The sequence below is a fragment of the Armigeres subalbatus genome, chromosome 3 (assembly GCF_024139115.2).
Source record: "Armigeres subalbatus isolate Guangzhou_Male chromosome 3, GZ_Asu_2, whole genome shotgun sequence".
In the NCBI taxonomy this organism is placed as follows: domain Eukaryota; kingdom Metazoa; phylum Arthropoda; class Insecta; order Diptera; family Culicidae; genus Armigeres; species Armigeres subalbatus.
The window spans coordinates 32,757,109-32,779,859 of NC_085141.1; the positions used below are offsets into that span (position 1 = coordinate 32,757,109).

Sequence of the window (22,751 nt, forward strand, 5' to 3'; positions counted from 1 at the left end):
TATCTGATTTCACACTGTTAGGTGGATAGATTTATCCAAAAAATTGCATTTTCCTACATAATTGGCAATTATTACTTCGTCCTAGGAATATCATGCCCAAATAACCGCAAAAAATAGTTTTGGCCAAGAATTGGCTTATTTACTCCTATGTGCGCTGGGCCGTGACGGCATCGGACGGGTATGTCACCCAGGTGCAGCACATGATGAGGTAAGTATCGAACTTCGACAGGGTGTATAGACACTTGACTTTCGTTGCAAAGCAGCTTTTAATGAAGATATTTTCCCACGGGGTGTCTTCTGCATCAACAGTGTGGGAGGTACCCATTACTTTACTTTAGTCCTTGAAAGGGTTTTTGCAGTAATAGGATATGGTTTTCTTTTTATTCTGATAAAAATTCATTACTATGTTGTGGCTACATTATCAGTATTAATCAGAATTCTATATTTTAGACTAACGCAATCCACTAATTTTTCAAATATTTGTATCTTTTTTGTTGAACAATTGTATAGTTCTACTCACACTGTTGATTCTTCGTGCTATTGATTTATGCAACTAATTTACACAAATTGAAAATTGTTCAACACTTTTTCGAAAAACCTGTAGATAAGAAAAAAAGAAGATGAGCTACTACATAGATTGACAAATTTCAAATAATATAAATCAAATTCTTCCATGAACCAATGATAACATCTCACCTCAGTATCGTTCCTGCGACATTTCGGTCAGCACCACCTTATGCGGTTTTTCCAAACCATCAATAACATTTGGCAAGTTACGCCCATTGTTGACAATAACCAAATCCTTTGTGGTCGGAACAACCGGCCGCGTGGGCGAGCCGTTCCTATTGTTGGCCCCCATGCCGCCGGATCCGCTCCCTTTGGCCGAACCATTTGTGACGGCTTCCACCGGAGTAACATTACCCATTTTGTTCCCTCGCTTGAAATGCATAAACATGGCAGCGATGGTTCCGACTGTTCCGATTATAATTGTTAACCATTTGACGGTGGCGTTGAACTTGAGGCCGCTGTGTTTTAAAACGAAAAACGAAACTTTAGGAAGTTAAGCACATGATCCAATACTAAGGGTAGGTGCAATTAGGGGCAGGGCACATGTATCGACAATCAATGGACAGCTTTGAAATCGATTAGTATTTTTTAATCACCCTCGCAGTCGCACTTCTATCACAAGCTGCTACATCACATCAATCTTTAACAATTCTTAATTTAGAGCATTTACTTAAAACATTTAAAAGAAGAAAAAAAAATCCACACAATATCAACACAAAACAGTTAAACATTACTCAGTTCCATTTCGAATACCGTTTTCATTTGTTTCGACATCGATTATAAAGATTTTTTTTGACATTTCCCATCACTGGACCGAAGTTCATCAGGCCGAAGGGCATTAGACCGAATGATCATTAGGCGGAATGACTATTAGCCCGAACGGTTATCAAGCCTAAAACTGTTTGACCGAATGAAAAGTGGGGACTAAGAAGTGAGTAGAGAGAAGTTAGGAAGAAGAAAGAAGAAAGCAAGGCGGAAAAAGATGGAAAGAGGAAGAAAGAAGGCGGAAGAAGTAAGAAGGAAGATGGAAGGAAGCAAAAGTAAGGAAGAAGAAAAAAGAGCGAAGAAGAAAAAATAGTGAAAAAGAAAGACGGAAAAATAAAGAAAGAAAAAAGAAGAAGGAAGCAAATAGAAGGAAGAAAAAAGAAGAAGGAAGGAAGAAAAAGAAAGAAAGAAGCTGGAAGAAGGATTATTTTTCAATCTATGTGAGGGTGTATTTTTAAATTAAGATTAAGTTAAGGAAGAACGAAGAAGTGATAATGAAGAAGGAAGATAAAAGACGAATGAAGAATGAAAAAGAAAAACCCAGATCAATCCACCTAGCGTTGGTGGTGTCTTTCTCGCGCATTAAAAAAATAAGAAAAACACATAAGAAAGGTCGAAATAGCACTTTAGGGGGATATATTTTACTTTTTTCATCAATTCATATGCATTTGCGGTCAATGCATTGCTGCAATCTTTGAAAAAAAAATTTTTTTTTGCAATGACTGATCGGGCCAATTTTCAATAGGAAACAACTAGACCGCAATCCGCGTCGACAGCAACTTGTTGCGAGCAAATCGGATAATGCTAAGTACCAAAAAGTGTGCCTCACATTTTTGTGCACACACACACACACACACACACACACACACACACACACACACACACACACACACACACACACACACACACGCACACACACATGGGGCAGCAGGGACTTTGTCCAAGGGCTTGACGACCCCTCCCCATGGCCACTGCGAGTTAGACCGGGACCATCGTCCCTAACCCCTAATCCCAAGGCGTCAAGCGACCCGTGCCGAGGGGATGCATGGCCAGGGGGGTGAAATAATAAGCTAGGCCTTTAACGGAGCCTGTGGGGTACCTGGGCACCCTCCACAGTAATTGTCCCTTACCGCGTTATGCTGGGCTCTGGCGTGGTGGACCTTTTTTCCCGAGCAACTCGTGGGACCAAAATGGAAAACCAAGTCAATTCTTCAATTAGTGGTAGTAGTGTAGGCGACAACCCCTTCGCAAGAGGTGGGTTGTTCAGGTCTCCGCCTAGGAGGCCAGAGGCAATAGTCGGCAGCTCAGTGCGCAGCGCCAGCGTGGGTCACTCAACCTTCCTCTCGGCTATAAAAACGCCGGAAGGGGTTATTGACGGCCCATGGCTTGTGAAGGCGATGAACCGCAAACGCGATGGGCTTTCGGCCTTCGAGGTGGCGACGGAACAGCTGGACGCCATCATCGACTTTGCGTCATCGAAGCATAATATCAGCAAGGACCTCAAGAGGAGCTTGCAGAAACTTCGAAAGTCGATGTTGGACGCCAAGCTGGAAACGGCGGTCGGGACGGCCAAGTTCGAACCCGTGAAATCCATGGAGTCGAGGTCTACCCAGACTGAGGCCCAAGAATTCGCGGATTTGGGCAAGGTCGAATCGACCGAGAGCGTGCCAGCGAAGACGGTGGTGCCAAAGTCTACCCAGACTGAGGCTCAAGTATTCGCAGGTACGTCGGGGGTGGCTGCTCCAAAGGAGCAGACACAAAAACGGGGGAGACAGTCTCCAGGGGATGAGCTCCCTGGGGGCCGCCCCAAAACGCGGAGGGTTACTACCCCGAACAAGGGTAGTGGGGCTGGGAAGCTGAACCCCGGCCAGGTACCTCCAAAACCGGGGGAGGAAGGACCTGGAAAGGTCCGTCCACCCAGGAAAGACGGTGGTAAGGGGTTACGGCAGGCTGAGAGCTTTCAGCCGCCCCAGACCAGGGAAATAGAGGGATGACGCCTCCTGGACCCTGGTCAAGAACAAGAGGAAACCGAAGACGTCAAGGGCCGAAAAGAAGGCCCAGGCGAATGAGGGTAGCAAGAAGTCTAGGGTAGGCGCCAATCACTTCAGGGCGATGCACTAGCCATCAAAACGGACGAGGCTAAGTACTCGGACGTCTTGAATGCGATGAGGAGTGACGTCAAGCTCGGTGAACTCGGCGCCGACGTACGTCGAATAAGACGTACCCGGATGGGCGAGATGATCCTCGAGCTGGAGCGGGGCGTCTCGCAAAAGGGCGCCGCCTACAAGAAGTTGGCGGAGGAAGTCCTAGGCGAGACGGTCAAGGTGAGGGCACTCACGACGGAGGTGAATCTAAGGGTTAAAGACCTGGACGAGATCACCGAAGTCGAAGAGCTCGTCACGGCACTGCGGCGACAGTGCGAAGTGGAGGCGTCCACCGCAGCCGTTCGGCTACGGAAAGGTCCGGCAGGGACACAGGTAGCATTGGTTCGGCTACCTGCAGCGGACGCCTCCAAGGTAGTCAAGTTAGGGAGCGTCAAGGTGGGGTGGTCGGTATGCCCTGTGGGCATATATGAGCAACCAGAAGTTTGCTTCAAGTGCCTGGAACCGGGGCACAAGCAATGGGACTGCAAAGGCCCTGACAGAAGCAAGCTCTGTCGACGCTGCGGATTGGAGGGACATAAGGCACAATGTTGCACGCACCCTCCCAACTGTTTGATCTGTTCCAGCAAAGCTGCGAATAGCAAGCACCCCATGGGGGGTTCGAAGTGCCCGGCGTTTAAGCGTGCTGCAAAATCACAGTGCAGGTAACGCAGCTAAGCCTGAACCACTGTGATGCAGCCCAGCAACTGCTGTGTCAGACAGTTGCTGAATGGGGGACGGATATCGCCATCATAGCAGATCCTTACCGGGTACCTGCCAGGAACGGTAATTGGGTCACCGATAATTGGGCGGCGATATGGACAACGGGGAAATACCCAGTCCAAGAGTTGGTGTCTTCGACACACGAGGGCTTCGTCATTGCCAAAATCAACGGGGTCTTCTTCTGCAGCTGCTATGCGCCTCCTCGATGGTCGATCGAGCAGTTCGGTCGAATGCTAAATTGTTTGACGGCTAACTTGATGGGGCGTAGGCCGGTGGTGATAGCGGGGGACTTCAACGCTTGGGCCGTGGAATGGGGAAGCCGATCCACGAATCAACGGGGGCAGATCCTGCTGGAATCACTGGCCATGTTGGATGTGGACTTGGTTAATGTCGGTACCAAAAGTACCTACAGCTGGAACGGCGCCGAGTCGATTATCGACGTTACGTTCTGGAGCCCTGGCCAAACGAGTAGTTCGAACTGGAGGGTAGATGATGGCTACACTCACAGCGACCACCTGGCGGTTCGCTACAGTATCGACTATACGACCAGCATTCAGCGGACGGAAGAAGGGGCGAGGCCTAGTCCTCGTATGTGGAAGACATCATACTTCGACGACGAGGTGTTTAAGGAAGCGCTCCGCCGCGAGCACAATACTCTCGGTCTGAGTGGCGAGCAGCTGGTAACAGTACTCTCGCGTGCATGCGATGCCACCATGCCCAGGAAAGTCCACCCTAGGAATGGGAGACCACCGGCTTACTGGTGGACTCAAGCAATTGCGAACCTGCGCCGCGCCTGCCTACGGGCAAGGAGGCGGATGCAGCGAGCACGCACAGAAGAGGAGCGTGTTGAACGACGGGTGGCGTTCGTGGCTGCTAGAGCCGCTCTGAAGACTGAGATTAGATCAAGCAAAAAAGCCTGCTTCGAGGGCCTGTGTCAAAGTGCCAACGCGAATCCATGGGGTGACGCCTATAGGGTCGTAATGGCCAAGACACGTGGGGCGATTGGCCCCTACAGAGCGGTCTCCAGAGATGCTGGAGAGGATCATCGCGGGGCTCTTCCCACGTCACGACCCAAGTCCCTGGCCTCCCTTTGTGGAGCTGCCACGGGCCAGGGTGGCCGACGAGGGAAGAGTAACGGTGGCGGAACTTGCGGGGATTGCACAGTCCCTTAGTGTAGGTAAGGCGCCAGGACCAGATGGTATTCCGAACCTGGCCACCAAAGCGGCCATTGTCGAGGCTCCCGAGATGTTCAGATCTGTTATGCAGCGATGCCTGGACGAGGGAGTCTTCCCTGAAGCATGGAAAAGGCAGAGCTTGGTCCTATTACCAAAAGCGGGAAAACCACCGGGGGATCCGTCGGGATATAGACCAATATGCCTGCTTGATACGGCGGGGAAGGTGCTCGAGAAGATCATCCTCAACAGGTTGTTGATACGCACGGAGGGTGCGGATGGTCTATCGAGTAACCAGTTTGGCTTCCGAAAGGGTAAGTCGACCGTAGACGCTATCTTGTCGGTTACCAAATCCGCGGAGATAGCTATCCAGCGTAAGAGGAGGGGAGTTCGCTATTGTGCAGTAGTGACTCTCGACGTGAGGAATGCTTTCAATAGTGCCAGTTGGGCAGCTATTGCAGATGCGCTCCTGCGTCTTGGAATTCCCGAGAACCTGTACAAGATTCTCGGAAGCTACTTCCAGAATCGAGTACTGGTATACGACACGGAGGCGGGTCGGAAGTGCGTTGACATAACCTCAGGGGTTCCGCAAGGTTCCATACTGGGTCCGGTGTTATGGAATGTCATGTACGACGGTGTCTTGAGGTTGAAGTTCCCGGTGGGCGTGGCAATCGTCGGCTTTGCTGACGATATTACGCTGGAGGTCTACGGCGAATCGATCGAAGAGGTGGAATTGACTGCAGCCCACTCGATCGCAATTGTGGAGGAGTGGATGAGTTCCAGGAAGTAAGAACTGGCTCACCACAAGACTGAGGTGGTTGTTGTTAACAACCGAAATTCGGAGCAACAAGCGGTGATAAGGGCAGGCAACTGCACGGTCACCTCTGAACGCTCCATCAAACTCTTGGGGGTAATGATCGACGATAAGCTCACCTTTGGTAGCCACGTCAATTACGCCTGCAAGCGTGCCTCCACAGCTATAGCGGCATTGTCCCGGATGATGTCCAATAGCTCTGCGGTTTATGCCAGCAAGCGCAAGCTTCTGGCTAGCGTTGCTCTGTCCATACTGAGGTATGGGGGCCAACAGGGCACGGCCCTGCGTATTAACTGCTACAGAACGAAGTTAGAAAGTACGTATAGGCTCATGTGCCTAAGAGTTGCGAGCGCGTACCGTACCGTGTCGCACGATGCACTTTGCGTCATCACCGGTATGATGCCTATCGACATAGTTATCGGTGAAGACATAGAGTGCTTCGAAATGCGCGGCACGAGAGGCATCCGTAGGACTGTCAGGTTGGCCTCAATGGTCAAATGGCAGCGTGCGTGGGACAGTTCCACTAAGGGTAGATGGACACATAGGTTGATACCGGAGATAGGTACGTGGGTCAAAAGGCGCCATGGGGAAATCACTTTCCACCTGACCCAGGTCCTTACAGGCCATGGTTGCTTCAGACAGTACCTACACCGGTTCGGACACTCGGCCTCGCCCGAGTGTCCGGTGTGCGTAGGTTTAGAGGAAACGGCGGAACACGTGTTGTTCGTGTGCCCGCGTTTTCGCACAATGCGTGACCACATGCTTGCCACATGTGGTCTGGACACTACCCCGGACAACCTAGTCCGGAGGATGTGTAAAGATGAAGTTGGCTGGAACGCCGTTTTATCGGCTATCGTCCAAATCGTCTCGGAGCTACACAGAAGGTGGCGCGTGGACTCGAGGAATGGCTAGTTCAGGCGCAAATAAGAGGTGGTCCAAGGGTTCGGAGTCGACTTCATGGGTCATACCGGTGCCCTGTGGTCGAACTCGATCCTTTTATCGAACAAGTGGCCGCGTGAAGAACAACATGGTATCGTCGCTTTCGCGGCGTCGGTCAACCGGGCGGGTTACGAGCCCGAGGACGGAAAGGGGTCCTCGTCAAGGCTGGGGCAGGCGTAGGCACCGCGTCGGCAAGTCCCTCTGTGTGCTGGCGAATAGGCCCTATCGCAGAAAGGTCAATTTGGGGTGCACGCGGCATCATCATTCTTGATACCAGTCGTGCAGAGGGAAGCAGGCGCGAAGTCGACCCTGCCCACCTTCCGAGGACATAGGGCGTGGTAAGGCCACCTGGAAAGCTGGCACGACACCATGGTGTTCTTCTAAAAAAGCGAGTCACGATGTTCGATGCTGCAAGGACACGCAGCTAACCTCGAGGGTGCGTTATGCACTGGCCCCCCTTGGAAGCATTACTTTCTGGTTGTACCGAAGGGACGATGGGCTTGGTGGCAATGGAAACGGTTTAGCTGGTCGGGGATGCAGTCCTGCCTCCCTCATTGGAGGTGGCCCCTAACCCAGCACTTCCTGGTCAACCCAGGATGTCTGTTGAGCAGATTCCCCCTCCATTGTTTAGGAAGAAAAAAAAAACACACACACACACACACACACACCTACAGCCATCACCTCAATTCGTCGAGCTGAGTCGATTGATATATAACGCTATGGGTCTCCGAGCCTTCTATCAAAAGTTCGGTTTTGGAGTGATCCTATAGCCTTTACGTATACTTCGTATACGAGAAAGGCAAAAAGGAAAAAAGAAGAAAAGGAGGGAAGGAAGAAGGAGAAATAAAGAAGGGAGAAGGAAGAACGAAGAAAAAATAGCAGGAGACCAGAACAAATAAGCAAAAAAAGAAGAAAGAAGTGTGAAGATAGACAGAATAAACTGCAGAAAGATGTAGAAATACAGAAGGAAATACAGCAGGAAAAAGGCAGAAGTAAGAATGACGAAGGAAGATAATGGAAGAAGAAAAAAGGGAGAAGGAAGCAAGAAGAGGAAAGAAGGTAGAAAAAAGATTGAAGAAAAAGAAGGAAGAAATAAGAAAAAAGAAGGAAACAGGAAGAAATATGAAAGGAAAGGAAGAAAGATGAAGGAAAAAGGAAGAACGAAGACGAAAGCAGGAGAAATATAAAAGAGAAAAGGAAGAAGAACGAGGAAATAATACGAAAGAAGGAAGAGTGGAGCAGAAAAAAAAGTGAGAAAGAAAAAAATAAACAAATAAAGAAGAAGGAAGAAAAAAAGAAGACGGGATTTTTAATTTAACAAAAGTTCATCACGGATGAAAAAAAAGAAGGTGGTAGTAGGAAGCATAAAGCAAGAGGAAAGAAGAAGGCAGATGGAAGAAGGACGAAGGATGAAGGACGAGGGAAGAATAAAGATGGCCGACGCAAGAAAGATGAAAGAAAATTAAAGAAAGAAAAGGGAAGGCGAATGAAGAAAAAAGAAGAAAGAAGGAAGTAGGAAGAGTAAAGAAAAAAGAAGGAAGAAGATAGAACGAAGGAGGAAGAAAGAAGAAGACAGAGGAAAGCAAAAGGAAAATGGAAAAAGGGGAAGGAGTATGGAAGAAAAAAAGGAAGGAGAAATAAACAAAGATGAAAGAAGAAGGATAAAGAAAGGAGAAAGAAGAAGAAAGAACGAAGAACGAAGAAGAAAAAAGATGAGGGAAAAGGAAAAAGAAGAAGGAAAAATGAAGAAGAAAGAAGTAAGCAAGAAGTAGGAGAAATGACAAAGAAAGACGGATGACGGAAGGATGCAATAACAAGGTATAAGGAATAAGGAAGAAGGAAAAAAGAAGAACGAAGAAGGAAGAAGGAAAAAAGAAGAAGAGAAAAAAGAAAGAACAAAAAGTATGAAGCGAGAAGGAAAAAGAAAGAAAGATTAAAGAGGAATAATGAAGTAAAAATGAAAAAGAAGAGAGAAGGAAGGAGGAAGAAAAAAGAAGAGAGAAAGATAAAAAATGAGCGAAGAAGAAAGAATGAAGTAGAAATAAGGAATAAAAAAAAGGAGGGAGGAAAGAAGAAAAAGGAACAAGGAAGAGAGCAACGAAGGAAGGATGAAGAAATTAGGAAGAAGGAAGACGCAAGTAGGAAGGAAGAGGAAAAAACTTCTCATTTCTCACTTTCGTTCCTTACTTCTCATTCGCCCTAATGGCCGATATGCAAGGGCGCGTGATCGAGTGGTGGTTGATCAATGAGAGTATGTAGAGGAAGTAGTAGAGGAAGCACTGATGCTTTCTACGCTACGATAAGGACGCTTTCTACGCTCAGCTGGAACGTGAGTACGACAGCTGCCCAAGTCAAGACGTCAAAATAATCATAGGAGATTTGAATGCTCAGGTTGGCCAAGAGGAGAAGTATAGACCAACTATTGGGAAGTTCAGCGCCCGCCGGCAGACGGCCTGTGACTAATTCATTTTATCAAGAATATGGCAATTTGCAGCACCTACTTCCAACTGCAACACAACCTTCCGAATCGGTACACCTGGAGATCACCACTACTGGGCAAGAAGAGGTGACATACATAGCCCTGGTCCTCACAAGTTCCAATTCTCACGCTTCCACGGGTCTGACGATGACAATAGACCGCCAGGTAATGGTTGCGTACAGTAGCTGGCAGCGTAACCTGGGCACTGTTGTCCTTCTGACATCAGCTAGAGTGAGGGGGTGCGACCTGTGGGCCTGCCTAGAATGAGGAGGGGTTTGACAGTAGGGTCTGTTGAACTTTTATAAAACAGCTGCATGTATCCGTTAAAGCAGGTCCTATCAAAGCGACCGTATACCGCCCAAAGCGCACTAGCCTAGTCCTGGAGTGGGGGGATTTTTATCAAATCTACTTGAGCACGTAGTTCCTCATTTTAGGGACGACCCAAAACAGAGTCTGACCCGTATCGCGTGGCTGAACAAGAAAAGCGGTGTCACGTCAGCTATTCCTAAGATGGCAGTCCCACCACGTGGCTAGGTATCGCAGCTCTGATAAGGCGGTATACCGAAAACCAACAATCAACCCCGAAAAATGTAATCGAAAATACAGGATTGAATGATCGGCAAAGGACACGGTAATGTTTAACGGAAACTGATTGGAAACTCGGTACTTGGAACGTTAGGACCCTGTTGTAACCTGCACGAGTTACCCTCCTTGTTCGAGAGCTGCAAAAAGTGAAGGTGGAGGTTGCAGCACTTCAGGAGATCCGATGGCGAGGAACAGGAGAACGGGAATTCCGCGCAGTTGACCGTAAAAAATTATTATTTACTCGATTCTTCGATTCCTTATTTTATCTAGGGTCAACTTTCCCAAAGAACCCATATTATTTGACGCCTCTAAGTATTTTCTAAATTTAAAACACAAAAGCTAAAAAAGTGCTGTTTTCAAGATTGGCCTAACATTTGTCCGATTTTGAACGAACATCTGGTTAATTTTTCAGACCGGTTCACACGTGCAGCACGTTTTCGGATTTCTAGATTGCTTTGAGAATAGGTCGTATGTGCAGAAGAGAGGCTCTCTTTGGTCACGCTCTCTTTCGCTAATATATAAAGTAGTTTTGCATATTTTGGTACATTTTCACTTCAGAACGCTAGACAAAGCTATTATCTTTAGTCATCTGCCAAGAAACATGGAGTAAAGTGTAGTATAGATCTGTAATAATCGAAAGAGAAAGGAAGCAAAGAGAAACTCTCTTTTGCACATACGACCTATTCTCAAAGCACTCTAGATTTTGTTTTCGATTTTTAAAATAGTTAGAAGCTTGAAAAAATATGGGTTCTTCTGGAAAGTTGACCTTTAATAAGGCAAAGAATCGACTGAAACAATAAAACGAGATACAATTTTGACGGGAAAGGTCATTTGCGGATACCTCATTCAAGTATCACATCCATTACAGTGGTGAAGAGAAGCCGGAGCATGGAGTTGATTTCAAAGTGCTTGGTTAGTAGCTAGGATAGGATGTGACAATTGAATTGCGACTGCCTTGTTGTTTCCTCCGTCGATTGCTTCGACGAGGTGGTGACCAGTGCTTCCCAATATATTTTTTGGCAAAATCTGCAAAGTGATATATTTAAAAAATAATGTTTTCTCGTTCATTTCTTCCATTATTCGTAATAAAAGATGTTACGTACTATCAGAAAAAAGTTTTTGCATGGAATTTAATGAGTTTTACAGTGAAATGGGTAAAAAGTTGGTTAATAATGCTTCTAATCGAGTGTTTTAAATAAGCATAACCATTGAGAATCATGCATACATCATTGACAGTCTAGCATAAATTCATTTCACCCAAAAAATCAAAAAACAAACTTTTGAATTTTGTCATAAATTTGAATTTAATTTCCCAGCAACACGGCCAAGCTAACAACAAACTGCCCTTTTGAAAATGTGATACCGCCGATCGAAGTAATCGATTGTCGTTTTCACCCAATCAGCAACCGGTACGATTTTGACAGAAAATCGGTACGATTTTTAATGACTAATTGGCACATCCTATCCTAGGTTAGTAGTAGCGTCGAATCATTATATGGAGGCCGGTGAGTGATCAGAACTGAACATCGGCAAAAAATAGTTTTTTACTGATTCTGAGCAACATATTTATTGGATGTCAGCAACCGACGTTACTGAGATCTCGGGAAAAATGCTGAGATCCGGTCGAAAAAAATTAAGTTTGTATGTTGGTTGAGATGATTAAAACTGAAATTGAGGATGGGTTGTCTGAAACTGGATTAAGCGAAACCTTGCCTTGTTTCATGAAAAAAACCTAAGGGGTTTTGCTTGAAATTCTTGAAATATTGCGTTAGAATCAACTGAAGGATTTAATTGTATTTTTATTTTTTAATCACTCAAATCCTGCCGTTCCCGTCGCTGTTCCGATGAATTTTGTTTTGATCTTCATGCTTCACGCCAAGATTTTTTTTATGTACGGGTTATCCGACTTCGTCAGTAGATGGGAATAACCAGCGCGGGGGGGAAACATACATTTTCAGTGCAAAACGTAAACAAACGAGCATAAATTCCATACAAAAATCCAAGATGGCTGAGTTGGGGATATTGACAAGTCGAATAACCTGTACATAAAAAAATCTTGCTTCACGCATCATCAACGAATCAAAATAAAACAAAGAAAAATGGCAGTTGAATAGCTGTGTGCGTGTATCTTAAAATTTATTAGCAAAAGCTCGCCGTGTTTCACGATGGAATGTAAACTGAAAAAAAAAATCCCGGCATAAAAACGGAAGCCCCGTCCGGCCCGGGTCCAATGATAATAGGCCTTAAAGCGATAGCTGGACATTGCTAAGGATGGAGATCTTTCAAGTCGGCCCTTTACACCACCGGAGGTGTACAGGACCCATAAGTAAGTGAAAGAAAAGCTAGTCAATTATGGGATACTCACAGGAATAGCTGATATTTGAGCTGATTAGTCCATGTCTTGTTGAGCGAGGCACCTTCTTCGGCCCAAAAGAGTGGCAAGATAACATTCGGAAGATTTCCGAGCACCGGATGATCCCGAACTGGTTCAAGTTCCATACTAAACTGCAAGCGCTTGGCAGCCGAAACTGGTGTTCCTGAAAGCTATAAAAATCCAAATATCACATTTTTGCCTATATCGGCCATCTTCAGTTCAGATCCTCACCAACTCAAAATGGATGTACATGTCGTGGTCCTTCTCATTGGGCGTCAATCCATCAACGGCAGCCAACAGTGCCGGATCAGCATCGTAGAAATGCGGTTTCGAACCGATAAAAGGTGCCCCTAAGCAGGGGCTCAAATCCATTGTTCCCTTTGGTGGACAGTCGTCCGGCGGATCTCGACAAAAGCAGTGATGTTCCGGTTCGTTCTTAGAATTGGTTTTTTTTTAGGCACGCAAATTTATAACCGTTCGTGAACTTACCTTCAAATCACCGAAATCCAACTTGAAGAAACTCATCGGCAGACCGGCGTATTTGGATTTCCCGAAATAGTACGCTCCCATCGAGCGACAAATCTCCGGTGACCAAGCCCACAGCTTATCCTTAGTCGTCAGAAATGGAGGAAAAATGGTCGAATCCGTCCCCACAAATTTATTACACTCGTCACCGTCGTACATATCCATTTCGGTTTCACCATTATAAGTCACCACCCGTCCAAGATCCTTTATATTCTTGACCCCTCGATACACTGACCATCGACCTGCATCAGTTGCGTTTCTCTGAAAGTATTACCCTCGTCAGAAGCCATGAACGCGTGATTTAACACAGCAGTACCATCCCAAACAGCGAAAACATGAAATGCGTCTCGTTATAAGGCGACACTGCCCCTTCCGATTCCAATCCCGAACAAAGTGCCTTTGCTGAAAATTCGTGACTACTGCAATCGATCAAAATTCCGTCGAACAGCAGATCCATGACTCGAGTCGTCAGAAATCCCGTCGTCAGTGGGTCCATAATAATGTTCATCCCTTTCGAAACCAATGGCATCATTGCTTCCCGATCTCGCTGAACCATCAGCAAAGCTCCCAAAACCAGTGGATGGGGAAGGGTAATGATTTCGTCCCCCGTTAGAGGGGCGGAAACGTCCGGCCGAAAAATCCATGTATTCCGTAGCGTGAAAGTCAGCGTGTCGTCCTCGATGTTGTCCTCGGTGTCGTACTTCACTTTCCATTCCCTATGGTGAAATGAATTAAATTTTCCGCATAGACATCGGAAGCATCCGCTCTGGCACCTACTCGAAATAATAAGGACCTATCTCCCGCACGTGTGGCTTACCGCCCTTCATGACTTCGTCTGGATTGATCACATCGAACAGGTACAACTTGAAATCGAGGGGAAACGGAAGTTCTTCGAACATGCCTCGCATCTGGGTGCCCGGTTTCAGCAACACGTTCTGAAATAACGAACGTCATTAGATTTAGCTTGAAAATATTCCTAAATTCTAATAATATTTCTAAAAACAATATTCTTCATAAAATCTCATATAATATACATAATTTCATTGAAAATTTAATGACCGTCCCATCAAGAAACTCGGATCTGTAACATACTTTGCTTATGAAAAGTCTAATCACGAAAAAATTAATATCGTAGTAGGCTAGGGTAGGTGTGCCAATCGTCACCATGTTAAGAGCATAGTTGAGAAAAACTTTTTTTTTTAATATAAATAAAACTTAGGTGGATGGTATTGATATTTTAAACAGAAAATTTCTCTTCCTGCTTTTTAGAACATATTTGAAAACCGCATTAAAAATCGAAATAGTGCCTAAAATTCATTAATCCATAATAGGAACGCATGTACCAGTTTTGGCACTATTCTTAATGTTGGTTCCTATTATGGCAAATCCCATTGTTTTCTTATGGGTTTGGCCATAATGGAACAACTAGTGCACTGGACATCAGCATGTGACAGCTGGTGCAAAAAAAGAAAAAAATTAAGCAAAATCATTTTTATCGGTTGTATACTATTTCGCCGAAAACCATGTCGCGGAATTTTTTTTCGCGGTACGACATTTCGCGGAATGTATCAACTCACCGAAACACATTTCGCGGAATGCACCTTTTTTCCGAAAGACATTTCGCGGAATGTACCTTTTCACCGAAAGGCATTCCGCGGAATGCCATTTGGCGGAATTCAGTTAATTATCATTCAAATAATAACCGATTTCTGCTTAATTACATGAAAGCCGAGCATTTTTTTTTGCATTTAATGCAAATCCGAACCCGACCCGTTCCCGACAATTTCGATTCGATCCCGACATAATTTAATTATTTTAGCCCGCACACAATTTTTCCCCGAAAAATTCAAACTAGATATTTTCTGGTTCTCTTAAAATTGAAAAAAAAAAATGTGAGCCCAAACAACAAACTAGCCTCACAATTAACAAAATTGAATAAAATAATTTGCAGTATTTTATTACTCAAACCCGTACCCGACCCGAACCCGATATTGTAGTAATTTTTCAAACCCGAACCCATCGGGTACGGGTTCGACTCGACCGTTTCTACCGCCCGTTATAAGGCGAAAGGAGTTGCTAATGTTTTCTTTCAAAGAACACGTCTTCCCGGTATAAGGCGAAGGGAAGGGTAACGCCTTCTTTAAATGGATGCATCTGCGAAAGGAGTTGGTAATGCCTTCTTTAAAAGAATGCGTCTGCCCGGTATAAGGCGAAAGGAGTTGATAATGTCTTCTTTAAATGGATGCATTTACCAGGTATATGGCGAAAGGAGTTGGTAATGCCTTCTTTAAATGAACGCGTCTGCCCGGTATAAGGCAAAAGGAGTTGATAATGCATTTTTTTTTTAAGAATGCATCTGCCCGGTATGAGGGCAGCAGGGACTATGTCCAAGGGCTTGACGATCCCTCCCCAGGCCATCTGCGAGTTGTGGCGCCTGCCTAGGATTTGGTGGGGTTTGACAGTGGGCCCTGTTAAACCTCTATAAAAAGCTGCATGTATCCGCAAGTAGGCTCCGCCAAAGCGACCGTGTGCCGCTCAAAGCGCACAAGCCCAAGTCCTGGTGTTAGGTGGGACGCTAAACAGCCCTGACACGACGGCCCTCCGACGAAACAGGAGGTTTGCGCAGGCCCAATAAGCCGCCTTTAAAAACAACTATTACGAACGACATAGAAGATAATACGACTCGATACATTCGGCAACGACCAAGGCGACGAATAAAGGATCACGATTGGAAGCTTGGAACATGGAACTGCAAGTCGCTAGGCTTCGCAGGTTGCGACAGGATAATCTACGATGAATTACATTCCCGCAACTTCGATGTCGTAGCGCTGCAAGAAATCTGCTGGACAGGACAGAAAGTGTGGAAAAGCGGACACGGTGGTGAGGCACTGGCTAGAGCGCTGCACTGGGTGATTACCAAGGTTTGGGAGGATGAGGTTCTGCCGCAGGAGTGGATGGAAGGTGTCGTGTGTCCCATCTACAAAAAGGGCGATAAGCTGGATTGCAGCAACTACCGCGCAATCACATTGCTGAACGCCGCCTACAAGGTATACCTCAAGTATACTCTCCCAAATTTTATGCCGTCGACTAACACCAATTGCGAGAGAGTTCGTGGGGCAGTACCAGGCGGGATTTATGATTGAACGCTCTACCACAGACCAGGTGTTCGCCATACGTCAGGTATTGCAGAAATGCCGCGAATACAACGTGCCCACACATCATCTATTTATCGACTTCAAAGCCGCATATGATACAATCGATCGGGACCAGCTATGGCAGCTAATGCACGAAAACGGATTTCCGGATAAACTGATACGGTTGATCAAGGCGACGATGGATCGGGTGATGTGCGTAGTTCGAGTTTCAGGGGCATTCTCGAGTCCTTCGAAACCCGTAGAGGGTTACGGCAAGGTGATGGTCTTTCGTGTCTGCTATTCAACATCGCTTTGGAGGGAGTAATACGAAGGGCAGGGATTGACACGAGTGGTACGATTTTCACGAAGTCCGTCCAGTTATTTGGTTTCGCCGACGACATTGATATCATGGCACGTAACTTTGAGAGGATGGAGGAAGCCTACATCAGACTGAAAAGCGAAGCTAAACGGATTGGACTAGTCATCAACACGTCGAAGATGAAGTACATGATAGGAAGAGGCTCAAGAGAGGTCAGTGTAAGCCACCCACCACGAGTTTCTATCGGTGGTGACGAAATCGAGGTGGTTGAAGAATTCGTGTACTTGGGCTCACTGGTGACCGCCGATAAAGATACCAGCAGAGAAATTCGGAGGCGTATAGTGGCTGGAAATCGTACGTACTTTGGACTCCGTAAGACGCTCCGATCGAATAGAGTTCGCCGCCGTACGAAACTAACTATCTACAAAACGCTTATAAGACCGGTAGTTCTCTACGGACACGAGACTTGGACGATGCTCGTGGAGGACCAACGCGCACTGCACATTGGGCCACGTCGTAAAATTAGGAGGAAAAAACTATTTTCACCATAATGATAATATTTTAGGATCAAAGTGTCTTCAGCAAAGTCAAAGCTTATTATTTAAGCTTTATTTTGAAGTTTGTTGCAATAGGGTGGCCCCACTACATTTTAAGATAAATTTTTTAACTTCTATATTTCTAATTTTAGCATTGTACGATGTTCTAAAAAGCTGTTCCTTATTTAATTTTGAGGCACTTTGCTGAAGAAACCATTTTTGTTCGTCGTTTGTATCATTTGTTATGATAATTTTAAATAATTATGTTAGGGTGACCCTGAAAAATCAATATTTTGATTGTAACTTTTTAGTTTTAATTTTTATCGAATTGACGTCTTCTACAAAGTTTTAGAGCATAAAAAAAATGCACGTTTTGGTTACATAACCAAGTAAATTCATTGGTGGATTGCAGAGATATCACTGTTTTTCTTGAAAAAATCCGTTATTTTCAAATGCCTGTATTTTTGAATGGGGGAAAAGGGAGATCCATTTCTTACTGGGTTAGACAGAGGAAGGGCTAAGGATTGCTCTGCATATTTTGGTATTGGGGAATTTGAGGGAATTTGAGGTTTTTCCATCATTTGAAAAAATGGCTTTATGTACGAGGAAATCAAAATCATCAGTTCTAGAAGTGTTATAAAACCGAAAATTCCGCCCAATTCGTCAAAAACAAAATGTTTATAGTAATCATAGCTTCCTTATATATTTCCAGCGCATCTTCACTCAATATACCGATTGGTAGAATAACATGTTCAATAATATCAACGCTTATAAACGTGACAACTTCACTGTACAGACCGTAATCGTAAGTTGTTTACATCACTTGTTCAATCGATTTTACTTTAAAATCGTTAGGGTGGTATGGAAAATTAGGTTTTTCGAGCGTAGTTTTTTTATTTTACATTTATCTATTATTAGGGTGGTTCAAAAATTCGATTTTTCTCCACAACGATCATTCAATTCTGTCCCATGTTCTTAGTGTCCTCCGCGAATTTTAGTGAAATTTGATAACAACTGATTTAGCACGAGCCGTTTCAAGTGTGCATGGGAATTAGTATGGGGAAGTGGATTTTTCATCCTACTGATTATGGCGCTTCCCCATACAATCTAATCTAATCTAATCGAACACAAACGCAGCCAGTTCAAAGAAAGCATCCTGGAAAATCATTGAGTTAGATGACGCCCAATAATTTTTCTTGTCAATATTGAGGCTCACAGCATACCAGTGGTATGACATAAACTTCAAAGCGGCCAGGCCCCCTGCGTTGTGTTTGCCGCAGAGATGATTCTTAGAGTTGTATCGTGTTCAAGTATTCACTTCAACATGATACATATCTCGAATCTACAGGGGTTGAAGGATGCGTGGACATACCGTACCATACGCACCGCGTTCTTTTTAAGTTCTTATTTTGGTAGTTGTATAAAAATATGTAGTGAAATGAATAACATTATGATCAGAAGTTATATCAAATTTTATATATATTTGTAGAATATAACAACAACTAGGAGCCGGAGTTAACTCAGGATCAAGGACGGAAATCTTCGTTCTACTATCAGTTGCATCGACGCTCAGTAGGCAGCTTCGTCATTGATTCGTGTTTGTTTTGATCAGACGCTCGGAAATGCAGGCACGAACATCTCGCAGCATGCTGTCAAATTTCCATACCTTTTTTACCGCCCGATTCTCAATAGCCGATTGATAATCGAGCGTAAAAAATGAATATCTACCGGGGCAGAAATGAATATTTTGAATTGCGTTTGATTTGCACCGATAAATGATGATTATTTTACTTTATATACTAAACAGATGCAAATATTTTAAGAATCTGACTTCAAAATGTTGAATATATGAGCCGCAGTATGAAATGATATTCATATTTTGAGATTTCAAATTGAATATCAATGCGCCAAGCTGAAGATTCATTTTGACACCGCACAAAACAACACTGACACCGAGAGTCGACGCTTGCTGCTGTTCGTGCACATGCCGTCCTATTCATTCGCACATTCGAATTCGGGAAGGGCTAGCAACTTGATTGTGTGTTGGATGTCAGCTATTTGAGTGTAGTTAAAATTACTTTTTCTGTCCCTGCTCAGGATGTACATCTCTTGTAGAAGAAGCTGGAAATTATATAGATTTTTTTTAGTTATGAGTATCAGATAGGTTATGTGCCAGGACGTCGTCTGCATAAATGTTACATGTCAGGTTGTGCAGCTTTCATTTCTGGGATATTTTGTAGTGGGCTATGAAAATGTTAAATCATAAAAATATGAAGGTACATAATATTATAATATAAAAATAAAAAGCATGAAATTATGAAAATTTTATAATATGAAAAAAAAAAAGAAAAATATAATATAATAAAAGAATAAAAATTGCTATATAAAAATAAAAAATAGGAAAACATGAAATTAAAAAATGAAGATACAAAAATATGAGTACACAAAAACATAAAAGCATGAGAATATGAAAATATTGAAAATTTTATATTTTAAAGTTTTCAATACTTCCACAATCGCACGCCTCCATGCTTCCATGCACTCATATTTTTGTATCTTGTAATTGATGAGCATAAAACTTTGAAGATATGACAATAAGAAGATCTGAAAATAAGATAATATAAAAATATTAAAACACAAAAATATATATGGAAATATGGAAGTATAAAAAATTAAATCATAAAAATATAAAAATACAAATAGGTATGAAAACGGAAACCTGAAAATATAGAAATATATAAATATGCAAATTAAATTATAACAACATGAAAGTATAAATATATAATATAAATATATAATATAATATAAAGATTATGGCGCTTCCCCATACAGCGAAAAAAGAACCCACATGGCCAAAATCGCATGTTGATTAATCGTTCCAATAATTAATTATCGGTTTAATCCAGCTTGCGAATCTTTGGTTATGATTATTGAACTTCTTCTTTTGTCAGTGCTATCTTTCGCGCCAAGAGCAGCAATGTTGCCTGTGAAGTAGTTTCGCGATAAGCTCCAAAGAACTACAACATAAATTAAAATCGATTACTAAATATTCGAACGATTATCCAAGTGATAATTCTTTAGGGCTCCTTTTGGCTATATTGGTTCTGTTTTCGCCAGCGCCTAATTGGAAAGTGCCATAATCAGTATGATGAAAAGTTCACTTTGCCCATACTAATTCCCAAGCAAATTTAAACGGCTCGTGCTAAATCAATTCGCGGAGGACACTCAGAACATGGGACAGAATTGAGTGATCGGTGTGGAGAAAAATAGAATTTTTGAACTACCCTAATATATATATCTAGATAAAAATTAAATAAAAAATACACTAAAAAAACCTAATTTTCCGTACCACCCTAGCGATTTAAAAGTAAAATCGATTGAACGAGTGATGTATACAACCTACGATTACGGTCTGTTCAGTGAAGTTGTCACGTTGATAAGCGTTGATATTATTGAACATGTTATCCTACCAATCGGTATATTGAGTGAAGATGCGCTGGAAATATATAAGGAAGTTATGGTTACTATAAACATTTTGTTTTTGACGAATTGGGCGGAATTTTCGGTTTTATAACACTTCTAGAACTGATGATTTTGATTTCCTCGTACATAAAGCCATTTTTTCAAATGATGGAAAAACCTCAAATTCCCTCAAATTCCCCAATATCAAAATATGCAGAGCAATCCTTAGCCCTTCCTCTGTCTAACCCAGGGAAAAATTGATCCCCCTTTTTCCCCCAAAATACAAGCATTTGAAAACAACGGATTTTTTCAAGAAAAACAGTGATATCTCTGCAATCCACCAATGAATTTACTTGGTTATGTAACCAAAACGTGCATTTTTTATGTTCTAAAACTTTGTAGAAGACGTCAATTCGATAAAAATTAAAACTAAAAAGTTACAATCAAAATATTGATTTTTTAGGGTCACCCTAACATAATTATTTAAAATTATCATAACAAATGATACAAATGACGTACAAAAATGGTTTCTTCAGCAAAGTGCCTCAAAATTAAATAAGGAACAACTTTCTAGAACATCGTACAATGCTAAAATTAGAAATATAGAAGTTAAAAATTTTATCTCAAAATGTAGTGGGGCCACCCTATTGCAACAAACTTCAAAATAAAGCTTAAATAATAAGCTTTGACTTTTTGTTATGAGTGTCTTCACTTTGATCCTAAAAATTATCATTATGGTGAAAATATTTTTTTCCTCCTAATTCCACGACGTGGCCCACTGTGCACTGGGAGTTTTTGAAAGGAAAGTATTGCGTACCATCTATGGTGGGGTGCAGATGGCGGATGGTACGTGGAGGAGGCGAATAAACCACGAGTTGCATCAGCTGTTGGGAGAACCATCCATCGTTCACACCGCGAAAATCGGACGACTGCGGTGGGCCGGGCACGTAGCCAGAATGTTGGACAGTAATCCGGTGAAAATGGTTCTCGACAACGATCCGACGGAAACAAGAAGGCGAGGTGCACAGCGGGCAAGGTGGAACGATCAGGTGGAGGACGATTTGCGGACCCTCCGCAGACTGCGTGGTTGGCGAAGTGCAGTCATGGACCGAGCTGAATGGAGAAGACTTTTATGTGCAGCACAGGCCACTCCGGTCTTAGTCTGCTAATAAATAAATAAATAACCAAGACGAACCTCTGCCATAGAGCCTAACCCCCAGATTTCAACAAAATTCCGTAGGAACTCGCGGCGAGTGCAGAGGTGTTCTCGGCTTACAGTGGGCGAGTGGCTGCATCATCAATACCTTCCCATCCCCGATAGACCGTGAGGACGTGGCCAGCGCCGTTATCGACAATTCAGAATATTAGAGCTCTCGGACTGTACACATTGAGGTTGGAGAGCAAATCCCATGCTTCCATCCATTGGTTCCTTATGCAATTGCTCTGGTCAATCACGGAGTAGCAACTACGAAATGCACGGCCATAATTTAAAAAAGGCCAAATACATTCAGTCCAAACGTCGGGTAATTTCAAAATTTATCCGTTTTGATTATCCTAAGACTGCGAAAGCCATATCCATTAGCAACTTTGATTACAGTCGACAAGTAACAAAATTAAATAAGTAACAAAAAAAACAAAAATTAAATTTCGATTTGTAGTGCAGTTGTATTTCTTCGAATCGTGTAATATTTCTTGAGAAATCTCAACACCGTTCTGCATCTTTCGGTCAATATCTCACCTGTTTCACCATAAATTTGAGAATTACTGGAAATAACCCAAAGCTGAACACTAATCCACCAACTAAGGTACAAGCACAGATTATGGCAATCTTTTTGAAATTTAATTCGTCGAGTTTAATTTTTTCCATTTCGTCACTAATTTCGTTTGTTTCAAATAATTCGAAGAAAAACAGAACTATTATTTAGTACCACCAATACGAGTGGACACTTGGTACTTTGAGGAAATTGAATAGAAACTTGTAAAAAAAGCACTATTATTACTTTTTTAATTTTTCACAAATAGTTTAATCAACCAACTTCAATCCAATATCCAACGAAACATTTCCGTCGCGATTACTTTTCGCACGTTCAACCGGCCCAACTTTCCAACGGAAACTATCTCCGCATTCCGGACCGAGTCATCGATGAACTTATTGGGAATTCGCACACCTCGTGCATCCTTGCAAATCTATGCATTGCTTTCAAGTTCAAGTTGCT

The 22,751-nt window shown here is 43.5% G+C and overlaps 1 protein-coding gene across 3 annotated transcripts in view; it reads right to left on the reverse strand.

Annotated features, from left to right (window-relative positions):
• Positions 1-414: 414 nt before the first annotated feature.
• Positions 415-22,751, reverse strand: part of LOC134219534 (sensory neuron membrane protein 1-like) — an 87,365-nt gene continuing 65,028 nt past the window's right edge. For 2 of the 3 annotated variants that reach the window (XM_062698279.1, XM_062698280.1), the window contains exons 2-8: positions 13,862-14,019; positions 13,401-13,800; positions 13,049-13,345; positions 12,791-12,994; positions 12,551-12,729; positions 697-1,025; positions 415-598 (exon numbers count right to left, since the gene is read on the reverse strand). In XM_062698279.1, the coding sequence (XP_062554263.1) occupies positions 698-1,025; positions 12,551-12,729; positions 12,791-12,994; positions 13,049-13,345; positions 13,401-13,800; positions 13,862-14,019 (1,566 nt within the window). In that variant the 3' untranslated portion in view covers positions 415-598; position 697. Of the gene's footprint in view, positions 599-696; positions 1,026-12,550; positions 12,730-12,790; positions 12,995-13,048; positions 13,346-13,400; positions 13,801-13,861; positions 14,020-22,273; positions 22,626-22,751 lie in introns of those variants that run through there. The other variant, XM_062698278.1, reaches the window with a different exon arrangement.